A 23663-nucleotide genomic window follows, 5' to 3' on the forward strand; every position below is an offset into this window, starting at 1 on the left:
CTGCTCTAGGTTAGGGCCAGCCTACAGCTTAACATACAGAAGGGCTTCAAAGGCTGTGGGTTGTGGATTGGACCTTGGAGTTTCCCAGGCTGTCTTGTCATCTTGGGGAGGAACTATTCCTCTTATGCTCGAACTTTGGGGCTCCATGTGCTGGATTGTGGCCCAAAGATCTGGTGCATCTCCAGGGCCTTAGCTGATTGCCCTGTGGTAGGCCCTCAGCCAACAGGGAGATGGAGGTCAGGGTAGTAGCGGGACACAACTGCAGGGGAGAGCTGGGGCTGAGTTGGGGTGGGGATGGGGACTTGGGACCCTTGGGGAGGCCCAGCAAGACTAGCCCTTACCCCCTGCCCTTGGGTTTCAGACTTGAAACTGCATCTGCAGAGCACTGATTATGGTAACTTCCTGGCCAACGAGGCATCACCTCTGACGGTGTCAGTCATCGATGACCGGCTCAAGGAGAAGATGGTGGTGGAGTTCCGCCACATGAGGAACCATGCCTATGAGCCACTCGCCAGCTTCCTAGACTTCATTACGTGAGTGTGCCTTGTAGTGCCTTCTCCTCTCACCTGGGCAGGATAGCTACCCCTGCAGAAGCTGGCCCCAGTGTGGCTTAGGCCAGTTGCCTTCGTGCCTGTGTCAGCTGTCAGAGCTGATGGCAGCTCTGTCAGGCCAGCTGTCACAAGGCCCTACCTTCAGAGTCCTCCCTGACTGTGTGCGTGGTCATTCAACAACCCTGGACTTCCAGGCCACCACCTATAAAATGGGGTCACCAGCACGTTCACTACTGGCTGAAGATATGGTGGGCAGGCAAGAGTGTCCCACGCAGTAGTGCTGGATGAAGCCTCTTCCCTCAGTCACATAGACTGGGGCAGGGAAACCTGGGAAGGTGGGAGCCCTTTTTCTTACCCTACAGCACCCAGACAGAACACTCACCAGGCCCCAATCCCCATGCCAGGGTTCAGGTGTCAGGGGATGGACAGAGCTCTGAAAGGCCAAGGTCTTAGGATAGGCCCATTCTCTATCTGCTCTGACCATGGCCCTGGGTCTCAGGGAGATTGGGTTGGAGTAGAGTTAGGGGGCAGGCTGAACGTCTAGCTGCCTTTCTCAGTTCTGACGCAAGCCCTCAGGAACTCAGGTGGGCAGGCCCCCATTCTTATGACCCTTGGCTGCCCCAGCTTCTTCATTGTCTGACCCTTGGGCACAGCTCTGCCTTCATCAAGCTCCTGGAGAAGCTGAGTAGAGGAAAGGACCTTGGGATCTGCAGGCTCAGGGAGGGCACCGGGACTGCACAGGGAGGTAGAGAGGGTCCCTTTGCAGGGATGTCCCAAGAGCCATGAGCCAAGTCCTGGTGGACAAAGAAATAGCCCCAGCCTAGGTGGTGGCCCCACAGGGGTAGTGAGCAGAGGCATACTCGGTGGCTAGCATCTAGGAGAGTACCCTGCATTGGCAGAGTTTGAGTGTGCAGTATGGTGAAGCATTTCCCTGAACTCTCTGGGTATTGACTAACTTTTACCATTCCTTGATTATGGTGCCCCCACTCTCCTCCTTGGGACCTGGCACACCTGCCCCACTTGTCCCTACAGAGACAGAGTTAGATGCCTGCTGCCTGACCTGATTCTTACCCCCTGCAGTTAGGAGCCACTTGCCCAGGATCCACTTGCTCAAGGAAGTGCTGCAGCCAAAGGGCTGCATTCTCAGGCAGGAGTCACAGGCTGGGACACCTGAAGGGCCAGGGAACATGCCCAAGCTAGGAAGCAAGCCCTCTCCTGGCCACAGGCCTCCTTTCCTGAGAGCCTTCTTGCTGCCCTGGCCTCCATCAAGGTATGCCAACATGGACCTACTGGGGCAGGAGGCTGGTAATGGGGTGTCTCTTGTGGTGCCACATTAGGGGTCACATTGCAGCTCCCCATCTGTTGATCATTCCCTGGCCTTGGTCTCTGTGTTCCTTGCTGCAAAGCCAGAGCTGAGGACATACCAGGAAGCAGTACATTTGTTGCCAGAGCCCAGCCTGAGACTTGTTTGCACAAGGCTGCTTCAGCTTCCTGGTGAATGTTCTGGCCTTGCCAGCTAGGCTGGCCAGAGGAGGCCTGACCCCATGCCCATGGTCAGAGGGTAGATGTCACCCATCCCACTGCCCACTAGCCCACCTGCCTGTGCAGCTAGCCTTTGGCCTGTCTTAGTCTTAGCCTGCCAGGCCATGACACTGGAGAGGGCTCTGAGCGTGACTGAGGCCGCACAACCGCAGCTGGAGGTTGGCTGCAAGCACCAAGGGTGCTTAAAGCAGCCAAGTGCTGTCCTGTGGCAGGCTGTCCGAATCTGCCACTTCCCACCCCTTCCATTCATGGGTGATTGTGGCTTCCAGTCCTACCAGCCACTCACTCCTGCCCTTACTCAGGAGGAGCTCAGCAGTCACGTGTCAGCCCATCAGGGCCTGTGTCTGCTTGGTCCATGACCTCGTCATCTCCAATGACCTGCTGCTTTGCTCCTCTGGTCTGCACTTCAGCCACCCCCACTGATGGCTGCCCAGGCCCATGTCACCACCTGGAACTGCTCCACCCCTGAAATTGCTGAATCAGGCACCCTCTCTACCCACAGGCTTTAGGCCCTCCAGCCCACTCTCAGTCCCTTGTGGGACACGGGTTCCGGACTCAGCGGGACACTAGGCCTTGCTTCCTCCCCTGCTACCCCTTCTGTCTTCATTTCCCGCCCTCCCCAGCTGAAGTTCCCTGGTCCATCATTCGAGCACTTTTCTGCCAACATCCGCAGCTCTCTTGGCCGTCCGACTCATGGTCCCACCCGGCTGGCAGCCCCCCAGCCCTGGAGGAATCCCAGCAGCCTCCAGCCTGGAGCCGCCCTCCCCCTACCTCCACTGCCGGGAGGAAAGCTGGGGAAGCCAGCCTTGAGGGGGGTCATCTTTGCTGCCAGGCATGCATGTTCACCCTCTTAGCCAGCCTCAGCTTGTTTCTGCCTGGCAGCCTCTGGCTCTACCTACTCAGCACCCTGCAGACCCCACCAGCACTGCAAAGACCACCTTCCCATCTTAAACACCATTGCTCTCCTGCCCCCAGCCTCCTCTTGGGCAGACGGCCCACCTTCTTCACAAAGACAGTAGAAGCCAATATGCCTCCCAGTGCTGCTTCTGCCCCCCCACCCCCGAACCCCATTCCAATGGCAGAAGTGCCCTTCCTTTTCTCTTGGATCCTTCCACCAATGTTCTGAGTGCCCTCACCTTACTCCCTGGATGCCGAGTGGCCACTCATTTGCATTCCTGTCTGTGCAGGCACCTTCCCTTCCAAATTCTTCTCTTCAGCATCTAAGCAAGCTCAAATAATGAAAAACCATCTCGTGGGACCTAAACTTTTACATTCACTGTCTGTTCCATCATTTCCCCTCATCCCTCGAGCTTTCAACAGTCCCGTCACTCCACCACAAGGCCCTGGCTAAAGCCACCCCGACCTTCATGTTGCCAAGGTCTCCAGGCGTGACCACTCTGCGGTGTCCACCTCCCAGCTCCCTTAACTATTTTTTTGCTCCCATGATACCTTTCTGACTTAACTCCTACCTCTCTGGCCACTCTTCCTTCTCCACTCTGCCCCAGCAGGCCATCCCCAGTGTGTGTGTGGAGTGTTGCAGGAAGGGGTGAAGCCTTCCATAGAGGCCTGAGCTCCCTCAGGCTGGGGCTCACGATTGGCTTCCCTGAGGAGGTGGCTAGTTTGGCTGAGGGGAAAAGCATTTAAGGGAAGCATTGGAATAGGGGGGTTTTAGGTTGAGGGAACTATACATGTCCTGAGTAGCGAGCATGGTGCACCTGGCTCTGTGCCCCACACAACAGCCTCCAGGTATGGCGCCCACTCTGGGAATGAGGAAGCTACCCTAGAAAACCCAGAAGAATGTACTCAGAGAGGAGAGTACAGTCCTCCAGGCAGTAGAAGCATCAGTGAGAGGACCTGTCCTGGGTGTGAAGACCTGAGGGAACAGTGCCCTGACTGCCCACAGACAAAGTTGGCCCAGCTGGGGACAGAGGTTGGGACCATCACAGAGGTCACCTTAGCTCCATCCCTCAAGGCCTCATAGTTGCTTTTGGAGCTGCCCCAGGCTGGCTGGAGCAGGCTTCTGCCAGGAGGTGATGAAAGCAGGAGCTGGCTGAGGCTGCCTCTGCCCTTCTGTGTGAAGACAGTGTCCCCTGCTTTTGTAGGTCCTGGCCAGCCTTCAGCCACACACATAACCAGTACCTGCTCTGGGCCAGGCCTGGGGCTGGGAGGGAGATGCCTGGATGCAGTGGGATGGCACCAGTGATAGTATAGACAGTGCCTGGAGAGGACTGTGAGCAGCTTTAGCAAGTGGAACTGGGGGTCACAGGTGGCTTCACAGCATTGGGAGGACTCCAGGATCAGGTAGGGATAGAGAGGCCACTGGAGAGAGTAGGTGGCTGGAGAAGAGGCAGCTGTCTGGCATGAGGCAGCTCTCTGGCATGGGGCCGACAGCCTGAGTGAGATAGGGCCCCTGAAGTGAACTGTCGTCATGTGCTCTTGAGAGGATCTGGCTCAGTTTCATGCCACTAACATGTTGTTATGTCACCGTGCCCAAGCCCAGTCATTACCTTGCTGTGAGACTTAGGATAGTGTTTGTCAGGGTTTTTTGGCCTTGGAGGGGACTTTGATCTGGGCCATTCCATGATGTTTTCCCTTGAGAGAGTCGGTCCTGGAAGAGAAGCTGAGAGACTTGTGGGAGGAGTGAGTGTGGCCTCTGGGGAGTCCCAGGTGGGCTTTAAAGGCCTTTGTCTTTGAATGAGTGAGCCTCCCTGGAGGGGGCCTAGCCCAGGTGCCCATTGGCAGAGCCTGGGCTTGGGTAACCTGCACCACCTGGGGGATCTGAGGGCCCCTATTTCTCTTGTGTCAGGGGCCTCAGTGCCACCAGCCTGGAGTGGGCAGCTGGAAAGAGGCTTTGTCCCAGGACGGTGGCCTCAAATGCCTAATGGGCCTGTGAGCACATCTGTGATTTTCTCCAGGACCTGTCACCCCAACCTTGGGGCCCTGCTTGGTCACAGAGGGGCATCAGGTTCCTCTGGCCCCCACTCCCCTGGCAAGTTCCTGTCTTTGCTATCTACAGTCACTGTTTCTGGGTCCATGGCAGGACTCTGCAGTTGAGGGCTGTAGGCTTGCTGTGGTTTCGGGGTCCTGGGCTAGACCTGGCTCCTGCCTTGAAGGAGTGCCAGCACTTTCACTCTTCTCCTGGGCCTGGGGTCAAGCATGCAGGAGCTCCGTGAGGCCCAGAAGGCTCAGACCAGGTGGAAGGACCCAACTGGGCCTCGGGGAGAGGCAGAACTTTTATGAGCAGGTTAGAGCTCACTATCTCTGTTGGAGCCACACCTCACTCATATGCTTTTTTTTTTTTTTTTTTTTTTTTTGAGCTGGAGTCTCACTCTGTTGCACAGGCCAGAGTGTAGTGGCACGTTCTCGGCTCACTGCAAGCTCTGCTTCCCAGGTTCAAGTGAGTCTTCTGCCTCAGCCTCCAGAGCAGCTGGGATTACAGGTGTGCGCCACCATACCTGGCTAATTTTTGTATTTTTAGTAGAGACAGGATTTCACCATGTTGGCCAAGGTGGTCTCAAACTCCTGGCCTCAAGTGATCCACCTGCCTTGGCCTCCCAAAGTGCTGGGATAACAGGCGTGAGCCACAGCACCCGCCCTCATCTTCTATTTATTTTGTTTTTTGAGATAGGATCTTGCTCTGTTGCCCAGGCTGGAGTGCAGTGGCATGATCATAACTCACTGCAGCCTTGATCTCCTGGGCTCAAGTGATCCTCCTGCCTCAGCCTCCCAAGTATCTGGGATTACAAGTGCATGCCACCACACCTGGCTAATTTTTTTGATTTTTTAATAGAAATGAGGTCTTGCTATGTTGCCCAGGCTGGCCTCAAACTCCTGAGCTAAGAGATCCTCCCACCTCTGCCTCCCAAAGTGCTGGGATTACTGGTGTGAGCCACCATGCCTGGCCCTCACTCATCTTGATATGGAGGAGAAACTAAGTCTCGAGAGGTGGTGTGCTGAGGCCATGGACAGAGCTCAGAAACAGTGATATTTCTGTTCACTTTCCACTCTGCACAGGGCTCTTCAGGACCCAGATGTGATTGAATACGGATACTGTCACTAGCAGCTCACCAGAGCCCCTGCTGGGGACTGCAGTGGACAAGCTGGCAGGGTTACCCAGGCATCATGGCTGCCTCACCAGCACCAGACCAGCCCCCCAGGGTTGAGAAGCCATATTGTTCCAGCAGGTGGCACCAAAGGGCACAGCAGAGGGGCAGGGTTGGCTAGGGACTCTGAAGGCTTCTTGGAGGAAGTGGCTTCCTAAACTCCAACCCAAGATGTCTGTGGGCCCAAGCTGAGTTTTGAAGGCACAGGGCAAGGGAGGACCTCTGGGCAGAGGAATACAGACGGCCCCACCCCCACCCCACAAGGGCCTCTTTGGCCTGGCGGGCAGCCGGCCCTCCACTCCCCAGCTGTCTTCCCCTGGAGGGAGATGCTGACCAGCTGGAACCTTATTCCCTCCTATTGAGGCCAAATGAGGGGAGGAATGGTGGAGTGGCTTTCTGGGGGCAGGGAGGCAGCTGCTGAAGCCAGGCAAGGAGGAAGAGGAGGATTTCCCTGCCTGCCGAAGGCCTCAGCCTTGGGAGAAAGGCAGACTGCTGGGCCAGCCTTATCTCTGCCAGGCCTGTCTTGCCTCTCATCTCCTGAAAAAGAGGATTCTGCCCCTCACTGGGCAGGAGAGAAAAGCAGGGCTGCAGCAGCAACAAGCTTATAGCCAGCCCGGGAAGGGAAGTGCTGGGTCTGGCACAGGATCGCCCACGATTGGCCTGGCTTGGGTTTGAAGAGGGCCTTGAAGGGGCTGGGGTGGTGTGATTGTGAGTGGCCCTTACTAGGCTCAGCATTTCCCCCACATAAACAGATGCCCTGAGTGGGGGGCGCAAGGAGGGGGAGGTTGAAAAAAAGGAAATTGACTGGTGGGGATCCCTCTGAGAAAATGAGACAAGGTGGGGTATGTAGAGCCAGGCAGGGGGCCCTGGCCATGGGTGGAGGTGTGTGGACACTTGCCATGGGGACGTGGAGCTCCTGTGCTTTGTGGTGTGATAGGGCCTGGTGCTGGCCCTCTCTGGGCCTTATCTGCTCTGACAGTGGGGCTGGTAATGCTAGTGGTTGTGGGATCACTTGGATAAGGTGGGCCTTGGGTGTGCTTTTTCTCCCTCTTCCCGTCTGAAAGGGAGTGAGAGCATAAGAAAGCATCCTTCTGCTTGGGGGCAGGGGATTTGTGGCTGTCTCAGGGAGCACCAAGGCTACACTGGGGCTGAATGGGGTGCAGTTAGAGTATTACGGGGTGGCGCGTATGCAGCATGGGTTCTGGGGTATGTGAGATGTTGGAGGCCTCATAGGCAGGAGGCGTGTGTGCTGTCCACGCACAAAGATGCAAGCTGGAGCTGCAGACCATGGCCCAAAGCTCTGGCGAGCTCTGAGGTCCCTTACTCTGCCAGCACTGTGGGGTTGGGGGCAGGAGGCTGCCCATTTGGGCCTCTTGGCTTGCAGCTGCAAGTGGGCCCTGCTTGAGGCTCTCAGTTATGGTTGGGAGTTAGGGGACTGTCTCTTCTCAGTGCACATCCTGTAGCTGACCCAGCCAGATTGGGGGTGGAGAGAGGGCAGTTGCCTGGCCCCAGGCCCAGGAGAGCAAAGGTCTTCGCAGGGCGCCAGGCTGGGTGGGAGCTGGGGGAGTGTAGAGCAAGCAGGGGGAGTGGGGGTCAGGCCAGGACAGGAGCTGGGGCCTTTTCCTCCTGCCGCCTTTCTAGAGGGCCCTGTGGAAGCTCCCCCAGTGGCCAGTGCTTTGAACCGAGGCCTGGGCCCTGGGCTGCCACCTCCCCTCCTTTCTTTCTTCAGTATGGGGGAAGACACCTCCTACCAAGGTCTTCCCTGGAGAGCCTGAGCACTAGTTGCACAAGGTCCTGTCACAGGGCAGGGGCCTAGCTGTGGCCCACGCAGAAGCTAGGACAAGACCCGTGCTCAGTGCCCAGCTCAGAACAGCCTCCACCCCAACTTTTATCCTCCTATAGGTGCCTCACCTTGACCTTGGAGGAATTTCCCCTAGGCCTCATTTAGCTCCCCCGTACCCTGAGTTCATCTCTGGTGACAGACTGGAGGATAGCTGTGGCTACTGCAGCCTAACTGTGGACTGGGGCTTTCTGCCCTTCACTGCATCCCCACACAGGTGACTACACAGAACTCTGCCTCAGCCCCTTTGTAGCTGGTTGGAGGCAGAGCCTTGTCCCTTGCCAAGTCTGAACTGGGCAGTCTCACCCCTCCCCGGCTCCACAGCCCCCTCTGCTGCCCATGTACCCCACAGAGCTGGCCTTCTGCAGGGCAGAGTGATGGGAGCCTCGGCCTGGGATTGACCTGACCCAGCCTCCTGTTCAGGTCTCTGGGTCTTATCCAGGCCATCCTAGGTGAATGCCCAGCCCTGGCCTCAGGCCCTAAAAGAAGAGGACAGTTCTCTATCTCTGGCATGGGCTGTGCAGGTCTGCCTGACCTGGGCCTTCACTCCAGAGAACCCCCACTGGCTCCTTGCTGGCCTTCCCTGGAGAAGCTTCTCTCCACTCCACTCCTCAGCCTTTCCTCCTGTCGCTGTCTCTGCCTCTTCCTCTTCTGTCCCCACTGGGGGACAGAGTGACCCTAACTGGATGGCGATTCCCCTGCTTACACCCTGCTCATAGATCCCTAGTGCTCAAAACAAAGCCAGGGCCCTCCAGGCCTAGCCTCTGCCCCCCGCCGCCCGCTGCAGCCCCATGCTGCCGGCTGCTGCGCCTTTCTCTCCCTCTGCTAGTCCTGACCGTGCCAGTTCTTCCCATGCATCCATCACTCAGTGAGTGCCTCCAGGCCTTTGTACATGCTGTTCCCTCTTCCCAGAACACGTTTTCTTCTCCTAGCCCTTTAATTTCCCAGGCTCTCACACTCTTCACCCCCTGGGCTGGGCTGCATATCTCACCTCCTGTGCCCCGTTCCCGTGTCCTGTTAGAATGCTGTTCATGCTGTGGGGTAGTTAACTCGTGTCTCAATCCCTCACAGGGCATGAATCCCCTGCCCCCCTCTTTGAGGGGGGCTGTGTCTGTCCTAGGCCTCTGGCAGTGGGGGTGGTCACAAGCTTGAGAGGAACATGGGGAGGGAGAGGAGACACTGGTGCTTATCTGCAGCACCCGTGAGTCAGCACACATTGTTAAGGGGTGATGGCCTGTGCAGGGGGGCGAGGGCATGGTGCTATGCCAGGACTTCCCGGCCCCCACCTTGATGGGCTCCTTGCTATTGCCTGCCCCCTGTAGTTACAGTTACATGATCGACAACGTGATCCTGCTCATCACGGGCACGCTGCACCAGCGCTCCATCGCTGAGCTCGTGCCCAAGTGCCACCCACTAGGCAGCTTCGAGCAGATGGAGGCCGTGAACATTGCTCAGACACCTGCTGAGCTCTACAATGCCATTCTGGTGGACACGCCTCTTGGTGAGCCGCTGTGGTGGTCATGGGAGGTGGGCAGTGGTGTCAGCATCAGCGCATCAGGGTGGAGTTTGTGGACCCGCTGGGGGGTGACCCTGAGCCAGAAAGTGAGACCTGCCCACTGCTGCTTACCTTTGTCTCCCTTCAACTTCCTCCTCCCATTCTCTCCTCACTTCACCCCTCTTCTGCTCCTGTCCTGTTGCTTTTGCTGGGCCAGGCAGGCTACCCAGGGCCTGACTGGGACTGTCTCACTTTGTGAAGCAGTCTGATTTCCCAGAGTGCAGAGGAGGGCTGAGCTCATGGAGAAGAGTGAGAGAGAGGCCCAAGTCCCTTGGAGTCCTGAGAGCTCCGACAGACTGTGGCCTGGAGCTGGAGCCTGAGTAGAGCCAGAGTGGCTGCCTGTGAGGCAAGGAGCGAAGCAAACACCGCCACTTCCCTCCACCGAGCAGGTCCCCTGGGCCAGGTCAGACAGCGTCCAGCAGGATGCAAGGTCCATGTCAGAAGCCAGGGAAGGGGAATCAAGAGCTTCCTGCAGAGCCCTGCTTAGGCAGTACTAGTTCCTGCCTGCTTAGGAGGCTGAGGAGAAGGCACTAAGTGTCCTCGTAGCCAGAGTCCTGGGCCTGGGGTACCATCTCCAAGAAGCCACCAGGGTTGAACCACAGGGCTCTAAGCTGCACTGGGTTCTGAGCTGAGAGGCCTGAGCCCTACCTGCTGACCTTGTCTGCTGTAGGCTCTCCCAGCAGCTCTGAGCTGGTTCTGGGCTGTTTGTGGCTTCTTCAGTTTCTCCATTTTTAATGAAGAGATAGACCAGTGAGTCTGCAGGCCCTCTTGGGGGATGGGGGTGCTCTATCCTGCTCTGGCCTCTCTTTCCAACCCCACAGTGGCCCCCTGGGTCACTGGTCTGTGCCTACCCTGCTGTTGGACTTGTCCTAAGGAGGAGGCTGGTTTTCCAAATGTGGGCGCCAGGCCTTCCTGGGGAGTGTAGAGAAGTAGGCGTTAGGCCCCGAATCCACAGCTGCCCCTCCAGAAGGGAGGATGTCACGGCCTCTTATGCAAGCCTGTCTTTGGCATGGTCTGAGCTTGGGTCTGCCCCAGCGGTGATTAGATCATGTTATGGCTAGCTGCCTCCTTTATAAATCAATTTTAGGAGCAAGGAGGCAGGAGAAGCTCAGGTCAGTGTACATGGCCCAGAGCATTGCTTCTGCCACTTCCAAGGCAACAGCCCAGGCTGGGGACCCCTCAATACTCAGCCCTGTGGGCCTTGTGGCACGGGCACTCTGTGCCATGTAGGGTATTTGAACATCAGGATTCTGGCCTAGGCCACCTGCCCACTCCTCAAACCATGTTTCCTCCCCAGCGGCTTTTTTCCAGGACTGCATTTCAGAGCAGGACCTTGATGAGATGAACATCGAGATCATCCGCAACACCCTCTACAAGGTAATGCCCCATGCAAGCCATGGGGGATTGGTCTGTCAGTGGGTGGGGCTGGGGGAAGTGGTAGGGCGGTGATTTATGTGAGATGCTGGGACAGGATGCAGCTATGCCAGGCTCCTATCCCAGGGGCTTTTCTGCTTATTCTCTGGCTCCCATGCTGGGCACAAGGCTGTGTGGAACAGGTTCTCCATCCCATAGTGCCTGTGGCGGGCTCAGATAAAATCAGCAGGAGTGGCTGGTGCTCCACCGCTGGCCTGTTACAGCTGGCTCCTGGACAGCCACTCCCCCAGCATCCAGGAGGGTCACGGGCTACCACCCAGGCCGTGGCCCCTGGAACCGCCCTATCTAAGCTATTGCCAGCAAGGACAGGCACTTGAGCAAAGGCAACAGTGTGCTCACTTATGGTGGGGGGAGGGATCTGGCGAGGCATAGCCAGGTCCTCATGTCCCTCGTAGGTTCCCAAGCTTGGAGTCAGTGCCACTTCCCACTGTCCTTATCCCCTGCCCACCTCTTGCCTCCCACCGGGCTGTAGCATAGACTGGGCAACCCCTGGGGATTTCTGGGTCAGCACTACCCTGGCCCAAAGAGATTAAAGAGCCAGGGGACCAGAGAGGAGAGGAAAGTTTAAAAACTAAAAAAAAAAGTAGCCTGAGACCAGTTAGGTTAGGGGTGTTTGGGATAGACTCTGCTCTGGCTGCAGTGAGGCACTGAGCTATAGCGCCAGGACCCCAGATGGGCTGTAGTCAGGAACATGGATCTGCAGTGGGCAGGCCCCAAAGCAGGGCTGAGGATGGCACTGGCCAAGGGTCCTGCTGACCTCACCTGTCTATTGGGTGAGAGTCCTCTCCTGCCCTGGTTGGAGCGAGCTGGCGGACATTCGGCTGCAGCCTGAGCCCAGGCCCGCCAATCTCCCTGCAGGGGCCTGGGCCAGAGCACAGTGAGGGTTGGTGGTAGGGGAAGGGCCTGCCTGGAGGTTGCAGTGGTGTCGGCAAGGGACCAGCACGTGCAAAAGGAAAGCATAGAGCATGGGCCAAGTGGCAGGCAGTTTGCTGTGGAAGGACACATTCCAGATGGACAGGGGGGACGTCTAGAAGAAAAGGCAGGCATGGGATCAAGCTACCCAGGGCTTTGAATGTAAGGCCAGAAGTTTGAACATAGTCCCATGGGCAGGGTCAGCCAGTGGAGGTTTCCAACAGAGCAGAGTCTTCTCAGAAAGCCCCTTCTAACCACAATGTAGAGAGCAGATTAGAGGGCCTAAAACCAGAGGTGGGAAGGTTGTCAGCTTCTTTAATCCTTCGGACTGCGCTAGGAACTGGGAAGGTGTCGTTATCCCCATGTGAAAATGGGGAAACCGAAGGCTCGGAGAAGTAGGGTGGGTTGCCTAAAGCCACATAATAAGTCACTGGCAGCGCCAGGGATCACACGTGGCTCAGCTTGTTTGCAAAAGTGAGTGCTCTCACCCGCTCCGCTAATAGGGCACAGGCCAGCCAGTTAGCTGAGAGGAGAGAGAACATACACACGTGTGTGTTTGTGTGTGTGTGTGTGTGTGTTTGCGTGTATGCACGCGCCTAGCTGGCCTGTTGCCGGGTTCCCTGCCCTGAGACAGGGTGAGGGGTGTGGCTGTCCGCCAGCCTCACCCATGCCCTCACCGGGCCTGACTGGTTCTAGCTGGAGTCGCCAGCGAGGGCTGCCCAGGCACTAGCTCGTAAACACAGACCCAATGCTGTGGGCCTTGTGCCAGGACTGCCAGCCTGTCAGGCGATGTCCCAGCCTGGTGACCACAGATGGGAGATTAGGCGGACCCTTAACCACCCAGCAGGTGGGAACAGTAGGCAGCTAGTGCAGCAGCCGTGGATTGGCAGACTCTAGGGGACAGGGCGGGGGTGGGAAGGTGACCTTGGTACCGGGGTTGCTGGGATCTTGCCAGTTTCTTTAGCTGCCCTAGCCTCCAGAGGAGAGTCCCACCAGCCTCCCTGACCCTGGGATCAGCCTCTCCTGGGATTGGTACAGATTGGCTAAGCAATTGGGTGGGTAGCAGAGCATGGAGCTCAAGACCTGGTTGGTTGGTTCCCCCACAAATAAGAAGTGCAGGCCCCACTGGGCAGGCTGTGCGATTTTTGACATATCCAGCTTGGCTGGCCACAGGGAAGGAGGTGGCTGGGGACAGACCCCTAGAGGGACTGTGAAAGGTACCACCAAGCCATGGGAGGAGTTGGCAGCTGTCTCTGCCACCCAGGCCCTCTCATTCCTGGGATCCTCTGTGCTGGAGTCAACCCTCTCTTCCAGGCTTCTTACTTCCTGATCTGTCCTAGATTTTTGTTTCCCGTGATCCCAGAGGTCACTCTCAGGCCTTCCCCTGAGTCGGGCTTGCCCAGCATTGCTGGCCAGGGCAGGCCTGGGCTCACAGACTCCTGGGTCTCATCTCATCTCTCTTGGAGCACCACCCAGCAGAGCCTGTGAGCCCAAGTTGGCTGATGGTTGGTGGAAAGGTCTCCACACCTTGGAGTTCAGACCTCAGTATGAAAAGCTTTCCATGCCATCCAACCCTTGCCTACAATCTGGAAGAATAGTCTCTAGCCTGTGGAGCCAGAGTCTCTGAGCCCATGCCAGCAGATGGGACCAGGGAGGTCTGAGTGGAGGGTGGCCATTACAAGGGAGCTTCCCATGGGGCCTGTAAGATCATCCACCTTCCTTGGCATGGAGAGGTGTTGGGAGGAAGCATGGCTGCTTTTGTGAGTGAGCGTTGGGAGGGACCTCGGGCCTGGGCTGACCCCTTCTTTCCTCATGCCCAGCAGATCCAATTTGCCTGGGCAGGGAGTGCTTGTTCCCGCCGGCAGCCCATGTGCCTGCCATTGTACTGTGCCCAGCTGACATCCGTGTAGGCAATAACCATCCTTCAGCAGGAACTGGCCTGACAATTTTGTTCCTGCTGTGTGATGCTGAGGGGCTGCCTGGAGGATGGGAGGAGGAGGTGTTCTGTAAGGGAAGGTGGCAGAGAGGGCCGGGGGCACTCAGTCCCTGCCATCCCTGTGGACTTTCAGGCGTGGCCTTTCCTCACCAGCCCACAGACACCTGTTTTTTTTTTTTTCTTTTCTGAGACAGAGTCTCTTTCTGTCGCCCAGGCTGGAGTGCAGTGGCATGATCTCAGCTCACTACAACCTCTGCCTCCCGGGTTCAAGCAATTCTCTGCCTCAGTCTCCCGAGTAGCTGGGATTACAGGCACCCGCCACCAAGCCTGGCTAATTTTTTTGTATTTTTAGTAGAGACGGGGTTTCACCATCTTGACCAGGCTGGTCTTGAACTCCTGACCTCGTGATCCACCCGCCTTGGCCTCCTAAAGTGCTGGGATTACAGGCGTGAGCCACCGCATCCAGCCACACCTGGTTTTCAGAGGCTGAGGAAGGGGAGGTTTGGAAAGATTTGGGGAAAAGGAAGGCAGAGCAGCAGGGGAAAGTCAGAGGACCCCTGCGAGCCCAGCCTTCTGTGAGATGAGGGGGTGAAGGAGACTGTAACCTGAAGCAGACAGTTGGGTGGGCCCTGCCCTGGCACTCCTGGGTGGGAGGCTGTGGGCAGCTGCCACTTGGCTGATTCACAAAAGTGTTTCATTGGCTTTGCCGTAAGGGCTGCCCTGGCCCATCCATGGGTGTGCTTGTACCCACCTTGAAAGGGGCTAGGGAGGGGAGGAGGGAGCTGTGAGGGCTTGTGCCTAGCAAGCCCTCCATAGCCTCCTTGCCTGTGCTGAGCAAGCTCCATGCTCTCTACAGGCCTACCTGGAGTCCTTCTACAAGTTCTGCACCCTACTAGGCGGGACTACGGCCGATGCCATGTGCCCCATCCTGGAGGTGAGTGCCTGTCCGCTCTCCTGCCTGCTGGTGCCCGCTAGCCCTGGCCTGGGGAGGCTCTGCCAACTGACTGGCTATTGCTTCCTTCTTCCTCCCTCTCTCCTTACCTGTGCACTGGCTCCACAGTTTGAAGCAGACCGCCGCGCCTTCATCATCACCATCAATTCTTTCGGCACAGAGCTGTCCAAAGAGGACCGTGCCAAGCTCTTTCCACACTGTGGGCGGCTCTACCCTGAGGGCCTGGCGCAGCTGGCTCGGGCTGACGACTATGAGCAGGTCAAGAATGTGGCCGATTACTACCCGGTGAGTGCCCCAGCTGGCAGGACAGCAGTTGGGTGTGTTGTCACCAAGCACCCCCACCCAGAACCCTCATGCTCGTGCTTCCTCCCACCCCCCTGGCCAGGAGTACAAGCTGCTCTTCGAGGGTGCAGGTAGCAACCCTGGAGACAAGACACTGGAGGACCGATTCTTTGAGCACGAGGTGAGTCTGCAGGGTCTGCTTGTCAGAGGGAGGCCAACCTGGTGGTTTAGACCTGACTCTGTGGCCATGGCCACCTGGACACCACATCTGCCTGTGTCCGCAGGTAAAGCTGAACAAGTTGGCCTTCCTGAACCAGTTCCACTTTGGTGTCTTCTATGCCTTTGTGAAGCTCAAGGAGCAGGAGTGTCGCAATATCGTGTGGATCGCTGAATGCATCGCCCAGCGCCACCGCGCCAAAATCGACAACTACATCCCTATCTTCTAGCGTCCTGGCCCAAGGCTCTCAATTGCACTCTGTGTGTGTGTGTGTGTGTGTGTGTGTGGCGGGGGTGGGGTCTGTGACAAGCCTGTGGCTCACCTGCCTGTCCGGGGTGTAGTACGCTGTCCTAGCAGCTGCCCAGTTCTCCCGACCCTCTTAGAGACTGTTCTTAGGCCTGAAAAGGGGCTGGGCACCCCCCGCACCAAGGATGGACCAAGACCCCCTCCAGAGCAAGGAGGCCCCCTCAGCCCTGTGTTTACAGCCGCTGATGTGTCTAAGAAGCATGTGGTCACTTTCATGTTCCTCCCTAACTCCCTAACCTGAGAACCCTGGGGCCTGGGGGCAGTTTGAGCCTCCTCTCCCTTCTGTGGGTTGCTCCCAGAGCCATGGCCTACGGGAAGGATAGAGTGTGTGTGTCCTTGGGGCCCGAGGGGATGTTGCTCCTCAGCTCCCTCCCTCAGCCCTGCCCCTCTGAGACAATAAAACTGCCCTCTCTAAGCCCAACTGTCTGCTGTCTCGTTTAGGCCCTAGTACCTCTCCATGACCCCTAACTTCCCCCGTGACCCCACCTTGCTAAGCAACCCTGCCTAATCCTCCACCTCCCTCCCTCAGTCAGCAGCCGAGATTCTTCAGGGTTGGGGAGTCCCAGGAAGATAGCCCCTTCTTCTGTTGGAGGCTCAGATACGTACAGGCCTGGGGAGCTAGGTGTTGGCCCTGGAGGCCCCCCTGGCCTCCCCAGTTGCTTCAAGCAATTGAGATCAGTGTCATTACCCCCATTTCACTATGAGGAAACCCATGGTCTTAAATGATTTGCCCCAGGTCAGTGGAGGAGGGGGAGGTGTGAACCACAGAGTCTACCAGGGGAGTCCCAGCCTCCACGCTGAGCCCCAGGAGTTGCCACCCTGTCACATGGCCACACCGTGTCATTCAGCCAGCCAGCCAGTGACCCCCTCCAAACAGCACCTGCCGCATTTTAGAAGAAATAAAAATTTGTCTTTATTTAAAATGTGGCAACTGGGAAGTACAGTACATGCTTCCCTGTGGCTTGGGGAGGTGTAGTTGGGGCCCTAATTCTTGAGCCAGTCAAGAGACACTTGGGATTTAGCCCTCAATTGCAGCACTGAGGCACTGGTGCCGAGAAACAATCCTGAGGGGGTCCCCAACCCACCCAGTCACTCCTTAGTTTGCAGAGGCACTATCTGCAGAGTCCTGTGAAAGGCTGCAGTGAAGTCTTGCATGAGACTCCCCATCCAGCGGAGTTCTCCAAGCTTCAGGGTAGAGCGTCGTGCCAGGAGGGTCTGTTTGGGCTCATGAAGCAGTGGAGAGGCGCAGAGGCTCACTGGGAAACCTTGGCCTCACCGGGCCTGGATTGGGCATCGGCAGTGGGCGTGAAGTGGGGGTGGGATTCTTTTTTTTTTTTTTTTTAAGACGGAGTCTCGCTCTGTCGCCCAGGCTGGAGTGTAGTGGCGCAATCTCGGCTCAGTGCAAGCTCTGCCTCCCGGGTTCATGCCATTCTCCTGCCTCAGCCTCTCCGAGTAGCTGGGACTACAGGCGCCTGCCACCACGCCCAGCTAATTTTTTGTATTTTTAGTAGAGACGGGGTTTCACCGTGGTCTCGATCTCCTGACCTCCTGATCCGCCTGCCTCGGCCTCCCAAAGCGCTGGGATTACAAGCGTGAGCCACCGCGCCTGGCCTGGGGGGTGGGATTCTTTAGGCCAGGGTCCAGGACAGACTTGGGGGATCGTAATGCCGGGGGTTTTCGGGGAGGAACCAAGGGCTCGCGGGGCCTCCTGTGCTGCAGTGGCCGGGCCATAGGTGCACATGGCTCACCGAGCCACTGCTGGGGAAGGGCCGGGGCTCAGGTTTGGGTCCTGGGCTGCGTCCTGTGGTGGGGTAGCGCCAGGCTGGCCAGGCTGCAGTGCTCGAGGCAGACAGTGACTGATGAAGAAGACCTGCAGGAAGCGTCGCCGCAGGCCCTCAGGCAGGTAGTAGTGGATGAAGTACATGAGCCCCAGGCCCTGGCCAGGGTAATAGCGGCGGCGGGGCCGAGCTGCCAGCAGCGCATCTGTGATGGCGTCTACAACTGGGCTGAGGTCGGACATGGCCAGGCGTAGTGACCGCAGGAACTGCCCATGCAAGTGCTCGATGTAGTCCTTGCCGTAGGCCTGCAGCAGCTCTTGAGGCAGGTTAGCCAGCAGCAATTGCTTGCGCTTTTCCCACTGACCCACGTTTCTCACTGACTCTGGGGAAGGAGTGGCAAGGTCAGAGCGGGGTCAGCTGGGGGAGCCAAAGCCAATTAGGACTGTTTAACCTGTGCCAGGTCTCCAGCCAAAACCACACCCAACCAAAACCACGAGCATTCATCAAACCTGACCTGCTGCCATAAGACCATTCCCAGCCCCACTCCCCACCCTCACCCCACCCCCAGCCCTGATTCCCACCTGTCTTGAAGCAGCCAGGCTGGATGATGCTGACCTTGACCCCCCAGGGAAGGAGTTCACAGCTGAATGTGTCCATGAGTAGCGCCACAGCCGCTTTGGAGGTTCCATAGGCCCCCAAGCATGGATATGGCATGTCCCCTGCAGATGGATTGGGAGTGGGGCAGCTCAGCTTCGGCAAGGGGCTCCCTAAGCCCTCCCCCACCCCAGGGGGCTCCTTTTTGCTCCAGTAAGGTGGGCACTCACCCGCTGGGCTGCCCACAGTCACGATGCGGCCCCTTGAGCTGCGCAGCAGGGGCAGGAGGCCCTTGGTCAGCTCAAGTGCGCCAAAGAAATTCACCTCCATGCAGCTACGGAAAGTGGCCACTGGAGACAGCTCCGCATCAGCAACTACATCATTGTGGCCTGCGTTGTTGACCAGGCCCCACAGGCCTGGGGTCACAGAGCAGAGGAGGGAAGCCTTAGGTCAGCCCAGCAGCAAACTTCCAGTCCCCGTGTCCTTCCCACTCCCCTGCCACACCCTTTTCTGGTGGACACTTGCCACTGACCGGTGCTGGTGGTGTGGGCCTTGGTGAACTCTAGCACGCGGCTAATGTCTCCTGGTTTGGTCAGGTCCATCTGCAGCAGCTTTAGGCGAGGGGAGCAGCAGGTACGCAGCTCGATGGCACCGGGGCTGTTCAACTCCAATACGGTGGCCAGCACCGTGAAGCCCATGGAGTCCAGTTTCTTGGCCGTCTCCTTGCCAAAACCAGAGTCACAGCCTGGCCAGGCCAGGGCAGTCAGTGAACTTCCACTGTGGCTCAGCCCAGCTTGAGACAACCCCAGAATCACCAGGGTCTGGATGGAATCCAGGCCCCTACAAACCCAAGCCACCAGCAGTCAACAACCCTAACTCCTTCCCTAGGCCTATCCCTGGCAGGCTTTGCCCCTCTAGCTGAGCCCTGGGCACTAACTGTGACAGCTGTCATCTGCCTGACTCCCCATGGCTACCCCACTAATGTGCTTACAGAAGAGGAAACTAAGGCCTAGTAATACTAAGTTGCTTCCCAAATTCACACAGGTCAGGTCTGGGACAGTCCCAGGCCCCAATGTGGTTCTGGTTTCTTGATTTCAGGCCACAGCTCTAATTACAGGCACAGGTACAGTATTAGTAGGAGCCTCCCTTTCTCTTTTTTTTTTTTTGAGACAGGGTCTCGCTCTGTCGCCCAGGCTGGAGTGCAGTGGCGTGATCTTGGCTCACTGCAGCCTCCCCTCCTGGGCCCAAGCATTCCTTCCTCCTCAGTCTCCTGAGTAGCTGGGACTACAGGCCTGTGTCACCACGCCTGGCTGGTTTTTTCTTTTTTTTTTGAGACAGAGTCTCGCTCTGTTGCCCAGGCTGGAGTGCAGTGGCGTGATCTCAGCTCACTGCAACCTCTGCCTCCCGGGTTCAAGCGATTCTCCTGCCTCAGCCTCCTGAGTAGCTGAGATTACAGGTGCACATCACCACGGGCCTGGCTAATTTTTGTATTTTTAGTAGAGACGGGGTTTCACCATGTTGGTCAGGCTGATCTCTAACTCTTGACCTCGTGATCTGCCTGCCTCGGCCTCCCAAGGTGCTGGGATTACAGGCGTGAGCCACTGCGCCCAGCCTGCCTGTCTGGTTTTTAAATTTTTTCGGAGAGATGGGAGTCTCACTATGTTGCCCAAGCTGGTTTTGAACTCCTGGGCTCAAGTGATTCTCCCACCTTGGCCTCTCAAAGTGCTGGGATTGAAGATGTGAGCCACCACATCCGGCTTCTCTTCCTTTCTGACTGCCCACGCCTCTCCTTCCTTAATCTGGACTCTGAAGCAGCCCCTTCTGTAGTCCTGTCCCATCCTGCCCTCTTGAAGCCCTTTTCTACCTAAGCAGACAAAGGGATCTTTCCAAAAATGACAATATCCCTCTGTGCTGCAAACCTTTCCAAGGTTGCCACAGTCCTCAGAATGAAGCCCAAGCTCCCTGGCTCAGGCCCTGTACAACATGAGCCCCACCTCCCTTCCCAGCCTCAACACCCTCTACTATTTTTTCAGGCTGGAGGCAAGCTGGAGGCCCATCCCCACTTCACCCAGACCCTTGGAATTCCAGTCAGTGGCAACGGGTGTTTTCTGAGCCCCAGACTACTTGCCTCCAGGACAGGGACCATGATAGATGAAGAAGAGAACAGACCTACATTTGAATCCTTTCCCACCCCCGCCAAGTGTGACCGAGGTCAGTTACCACTCTTAGAGGCTTAATTTCTGTCTTTGGTATGCGGAGAGAAGAACCACCAGGCAGAGCCAGTGTAGGGGTCCATAGTACTGATAAGCCTCCTTGATTGTTCCCATGCTGATCCTGGCTCCATGGGCAGCCAGTGAGGGAAGGGGAAAGGCCAGTGAGCGGGGAGGCTTTCTGTTCTGCTCCTGCTCCCACCCCTGGCCCTCAACCCTGCCCCCCAACCCCCATCTTCTGGAACAGAAGCTGCAAAGCAGCTCCGGTTCCCTACTCCTGGACCGCTCAGTACTGTCTCCCCATCTCAGCTCCACTCCCTCTACTGAAAACAGCACTGGGCAGGGGTCTTCGAGCTCCTGCTGAGGAGGGGTACTTGCCAGGCAAGTCTGCCTTGGAGAGGGAGGCAAGCATGTGTGTGTGTGTGTGTGTGTGTGTGTGTGTAGACACACACATGCATATGTGCACTTGTCCGGGTCCCTCTCAGAGCAGACAGGTTCTCCCAAGGGAAACAGACCTCCCAGTTCTGACCTGAGCTGACCACAGGCCTCAGCTCTGTGGTCCCAACAATCACCCACATCTTGCACACCCTCTTGCTCGCGTGCACACCCTCAGATACCTGTACATACTTCCAACCTTGCTGGATGTTCTCACAACGGGCTCAATCCCTACCACCGATTGGCGCACACATGTGCACACGTGTGCACACAGGCACCTGATCCTCAGCCCAAACCCTGATCCCACAGCTGAGCAAGTGGTTCTCTGGGCATTTTTAGGAGGGAGAGGGGGAGTAGCAGCTCTGCCAGGCCCAAAACACAGTGTTCTTGGCAGATGAGGCCAAACCTGGTTACCTACTTGTCTTCCAGCCGGGTGTTGAGAGACAACCCCCAAGTGTTCGGGCCCTGGGAAACTTAAAGGCTTACTGATGCTTGTACAGGGCAGGTTGGGTGGTCCTCTCTCCCCCAACCCCAGCTTTGCAACCAGAGATCGGGGGAGCCCAAGTTAGAGAAAGCATCCCTCCTCTCACCTCTCTCTCAGGCTCAAGGCCAGAAGCAACAGCAGCAGCACAAAGGCGTGAGGTGAGACCTCAGGAAAGACTACCCAGCTAGGCTACTAGTACCTGCAGATGGCCTGGGTCCTGTTGAGGTGGCTCACAAATAAAGCAGGAAGGGATCTGCCCTGTCCCCGGAGGCAGAGCCCACAACCTGGCCCCTACTTCATACCAGGGGTGTCTGCTGACTTTCCTCCCTCAAACCCCTGAAACTGGCGTCCGCTGAGGCTTCACACTGCTCCTGGAACCTGGGTCTCTCCTGTCCAGCCCGAATGCTTCCCCATCTCTACCATTTTTGCTGGAGCGAAAGACCCTTGTGCCTCCTTCCCCCCTACTCTCCCTCAGCAGTCTGGCTTCTTACCTGATTCATGGCCCCTCCCAAGGAAACCACCTCATATCCCCTTCTCCCCACCCCCACAGCCAGACTGGCTGTACCCTACAGAGACCATGTGTACTCCTGCCTTAAGCCTTTGTCCCACATCCTTTCTCTGATCTGAGATCCCTTTCATACTCCACGTATCTCCACTCATCCTCCGAGGCCCCACTCAAGGATTTCCTCCTCCAGAAAATTCTCCCAGCCCCATCTGATCACACACGGCCCCTACTAGACCGAGGTCTCTGAGAAGCCAGGTTGCTGGCTGCCCCAGCAGAGGCCCAGTGCAAGGACAAAGCTTGGAGCACCTGTCCAAAGCCATGGGTGTTGGGGAGAGACCAGGCTGCTCCTCCCCCGATGCAATGGAGTCAGTGCCCCCTGGCCTTTCTCCCCCTCCCCACTTCCGGCCAGGCCTCCAGCCCCCCTTCCCCTTCCCTCCCTCTGGTGACAGATTTATTCCCTGCTCCAGACAAAGGAGCTCAGCTAGGAGGCCAGAGGCACCTGAGCCCAGCTCTCCAAGAGCTCTTTCCTGGGCACAGAGGACCAGAAGGGCTTGGGGGTGGGGTGCCGGGTGCAGGCTCCGAACTACTGCCTCAGCAGTTTGGCAGTGGGTGGCTAGACAGAAAGCTGAATGTCCAGCTGCCCCTCATGGTGACCTCAAGCTTTTCTGAACTCCAAGGATCCCAGCCAGTGGGGGATGGGTGGGGTGGGGAAGTTCCCCATCTAAGCTCTTCCCTCTGGCCCCAGGAATGGGAGACGGGTATCTCAGGTGGGGATGTCAGGCAGAGTTCAAGGGGTAACGATCCTCCCTTCTCAAGGCCTCCAAAGTCCCCTGTGACTGCTCTCTTGGGGAACGGAATGGCATAAACTCTCAAACTCCAGGAGGTTCCCTCTTCTCAGCCACCAGTCAGTTTCCTTCTCGAACCTGCCCACTCCCTGTCTCACTTTCCCTCCAACACTCCCCGCAGCGGCAGGTAGTGAACCTGGGCTTGGGGAGGTGCCGGGCGCTCCCTACTTGGCTCGCTCGCTCCCTACTTGGCTCGCTCGCTGCACCCAGGGGTGGAGACCTCTCCCACTCTTGCGCTGAGGAGCCCGCCTTGGCCGTGCCCATGGGGAGTCAGTCCTGTGAGTGTCCAGTCCCGCCCTCGAGCCTGGAGTCCCCGCGCTCCGCGACCCGCGCACTCACCGGTGATGAGCACCGCGCGAGTGGCCACCGGCAGGCGCTGCGGGCGCGCCAGGCGGGACAACGCGATCCAGCCGGCGGCGGCCAGCACGGCGAGTGCGGCCGGCGGGGGCAGCAGGCGCTGGCACAGCCAGTCGAGGGCGGCCAGCAGCGCCAGCGCCGCCAGCAGCGGGCGGCCCAGACGCAGGTCTGAGCGCAGCAGCTGCAGCAGCGCGCGGGCAGCCACGAGCAGCCAGGCGCCGCCCGACGGCCAAGGCCAGCGCTCCATGGCGGCCCAGCGGGCTGGGGCGGGGCGGGGCGGGGGCCGGGCCGGGGAGCGGGGAGAGAGAGAGTCTAGGCCGGGGCGCGGAGTGCGGGGGAACACCGGCCTGGGGCGCAGGAGGGACACTCGCTTTCCCTGCTCGCCCTCGGGCCGAGCTTATAAAGAGCCCCGGGGGCGGGGGAGAGGGCGGGGAGCGGGAGGGGCGGGGGCGGGGCTTTCCTTCACTTCTCTCCCGGCACCCCCTGCAGGGCAGGTGCCCCCCCCCCCGCCCCGCCCCCTCGACCAGATTCGATTTGGAAAAAGCCGGAACAAAGTCCCAAAGTTGCTGCGCTCGAGGAGCCGCCTGGCTGCGGGCGGTGCCGGGGAGAGGGCCCGTCGGTCCAGCCCGGGTGCCCGGCCTCAGCTCTCCGCCGCGCCCCCACCCACACGCCCGGGGCCACCGAGCCGCCGCGCTCAGGTGAGCACATGCCACTCACGCTTGTTCGGGACACCTGAGGACACGCACAACCGGCATCCCGGTGCCCTTTGCTGATCGCACCACTGCGGCCGCCAAGCCTGCAGGAACACCGCGGGGAACCAGCCGG

The 23663-nt window shown here is 58.1% G+C and overlaps 2 protein-coding genes across 2 annotated transcripts in view; one reads left to right on the plus strand and one right to left on the minus strand.

Annotated features, from left to right (window-relative positions):
• The window catches only part of ATP6V0D1 (ATPase H+ transporting V0 subunit d1), a 43465-nt gene extending 27414 nt beyond the window's left edge, over positions 1 to 16051 (plus strand). Inside the window, exons 2-8 of the mRNA XM_055298591.2 lie at positions 362 to 533; positions 9359 to 9537; positions 10889 to 10968; positions 14730 to 14807; positions 14934 to 15110; positions 15211 to 15288; positions 15392 to 16051. Coding sequence (XP_055154566.1) covers positions 362 to 533; positions 9359 to 9537; positions 10889 to 10968; positions 14730 to 14807; positions 14934 to 15110; positions 15211 to 15288; positions 15392 to 15553 — 926 coding nt within the window. The 3' untranslated portion in view covers positions 15554 to 16051. The remainder of the gene's footprint in view (positions 1 to 361; positions 534 to 9358; positions 9538 to 10888; positions 10969 to 14729; positions 14808 to 14933; positions 15111 to 15210; positions 15289 to 15391) is intronic.
• A 467-nt stretch (positions 16052 to 16518) lies between these two features.
• Positions 16519 to 23154, minus strand: HSD11B2 (hydroxysteroid 11-beta dehydrogenase 2). The gene is made up of 5 exons (XM_055298586.1): positions 22821 to 23154; positions 18535 to 18747; positions 18233 to 18418; positions 17990 to 18127; positions 16519 to 17790 (listed from the first exon to the last, which is right to left on the minus strand). The coding sequence occupies exons 1-5, from the start codon at positions 23083 to 23085 to the stop codon at positions 17375 to 17377; spliced, it is 1218 nt and encodes a 405-aa protein (XP_055154561.1). The 5' UTR covers positions 23086 to 23154; the 3' UTR covers positions 16519 to 17374.
• Between the last annotated feature and the right edge of the window lie 509 nt (positions 23155 to 23663).

This window comes from Symphalangus syndactylus, chromosome 11 (assembly GCF_028878055.3).
Source record: "Symphalangus syndactylus isolate Jambi chromosome 11, NHGRI_mSymSyn1-v2.1_pri, whole genome shotgun sequence".
In the NCBI taxonomy this organism is placed as follows: Eukaryota; Metazoa; Chordata; class Mammalia; order Primates; family Hylobatidae; genus Symphalangus; species Symphalangus syndactylus.

Bases quoted from the DNA above. Each gene is read 5' to 3' on its own strand.
- HSD11B2 (XM_055298586.1), bottom strand. From the start codon at position 23,085: ATGGAGCGCTGGCCTTGGCCGTCGGGCGGCGCCTGGCTGCTCGTGGCT. The intron at 18,419-18,534 runs GTCAGTGGCAAG...CTGTGACCCCAG, and splicing joins GGCCCACACCACCAGCACCG to GCCTGTGGGGCCTGGTCAAC. The intron at 18,128-18,232 runs GTGAGTGCCCAC...ATCCATCTGCAG, and splicing joins GACTGTGGGCAGCCCAGCGG to GGGACATGCCATATCCATGC.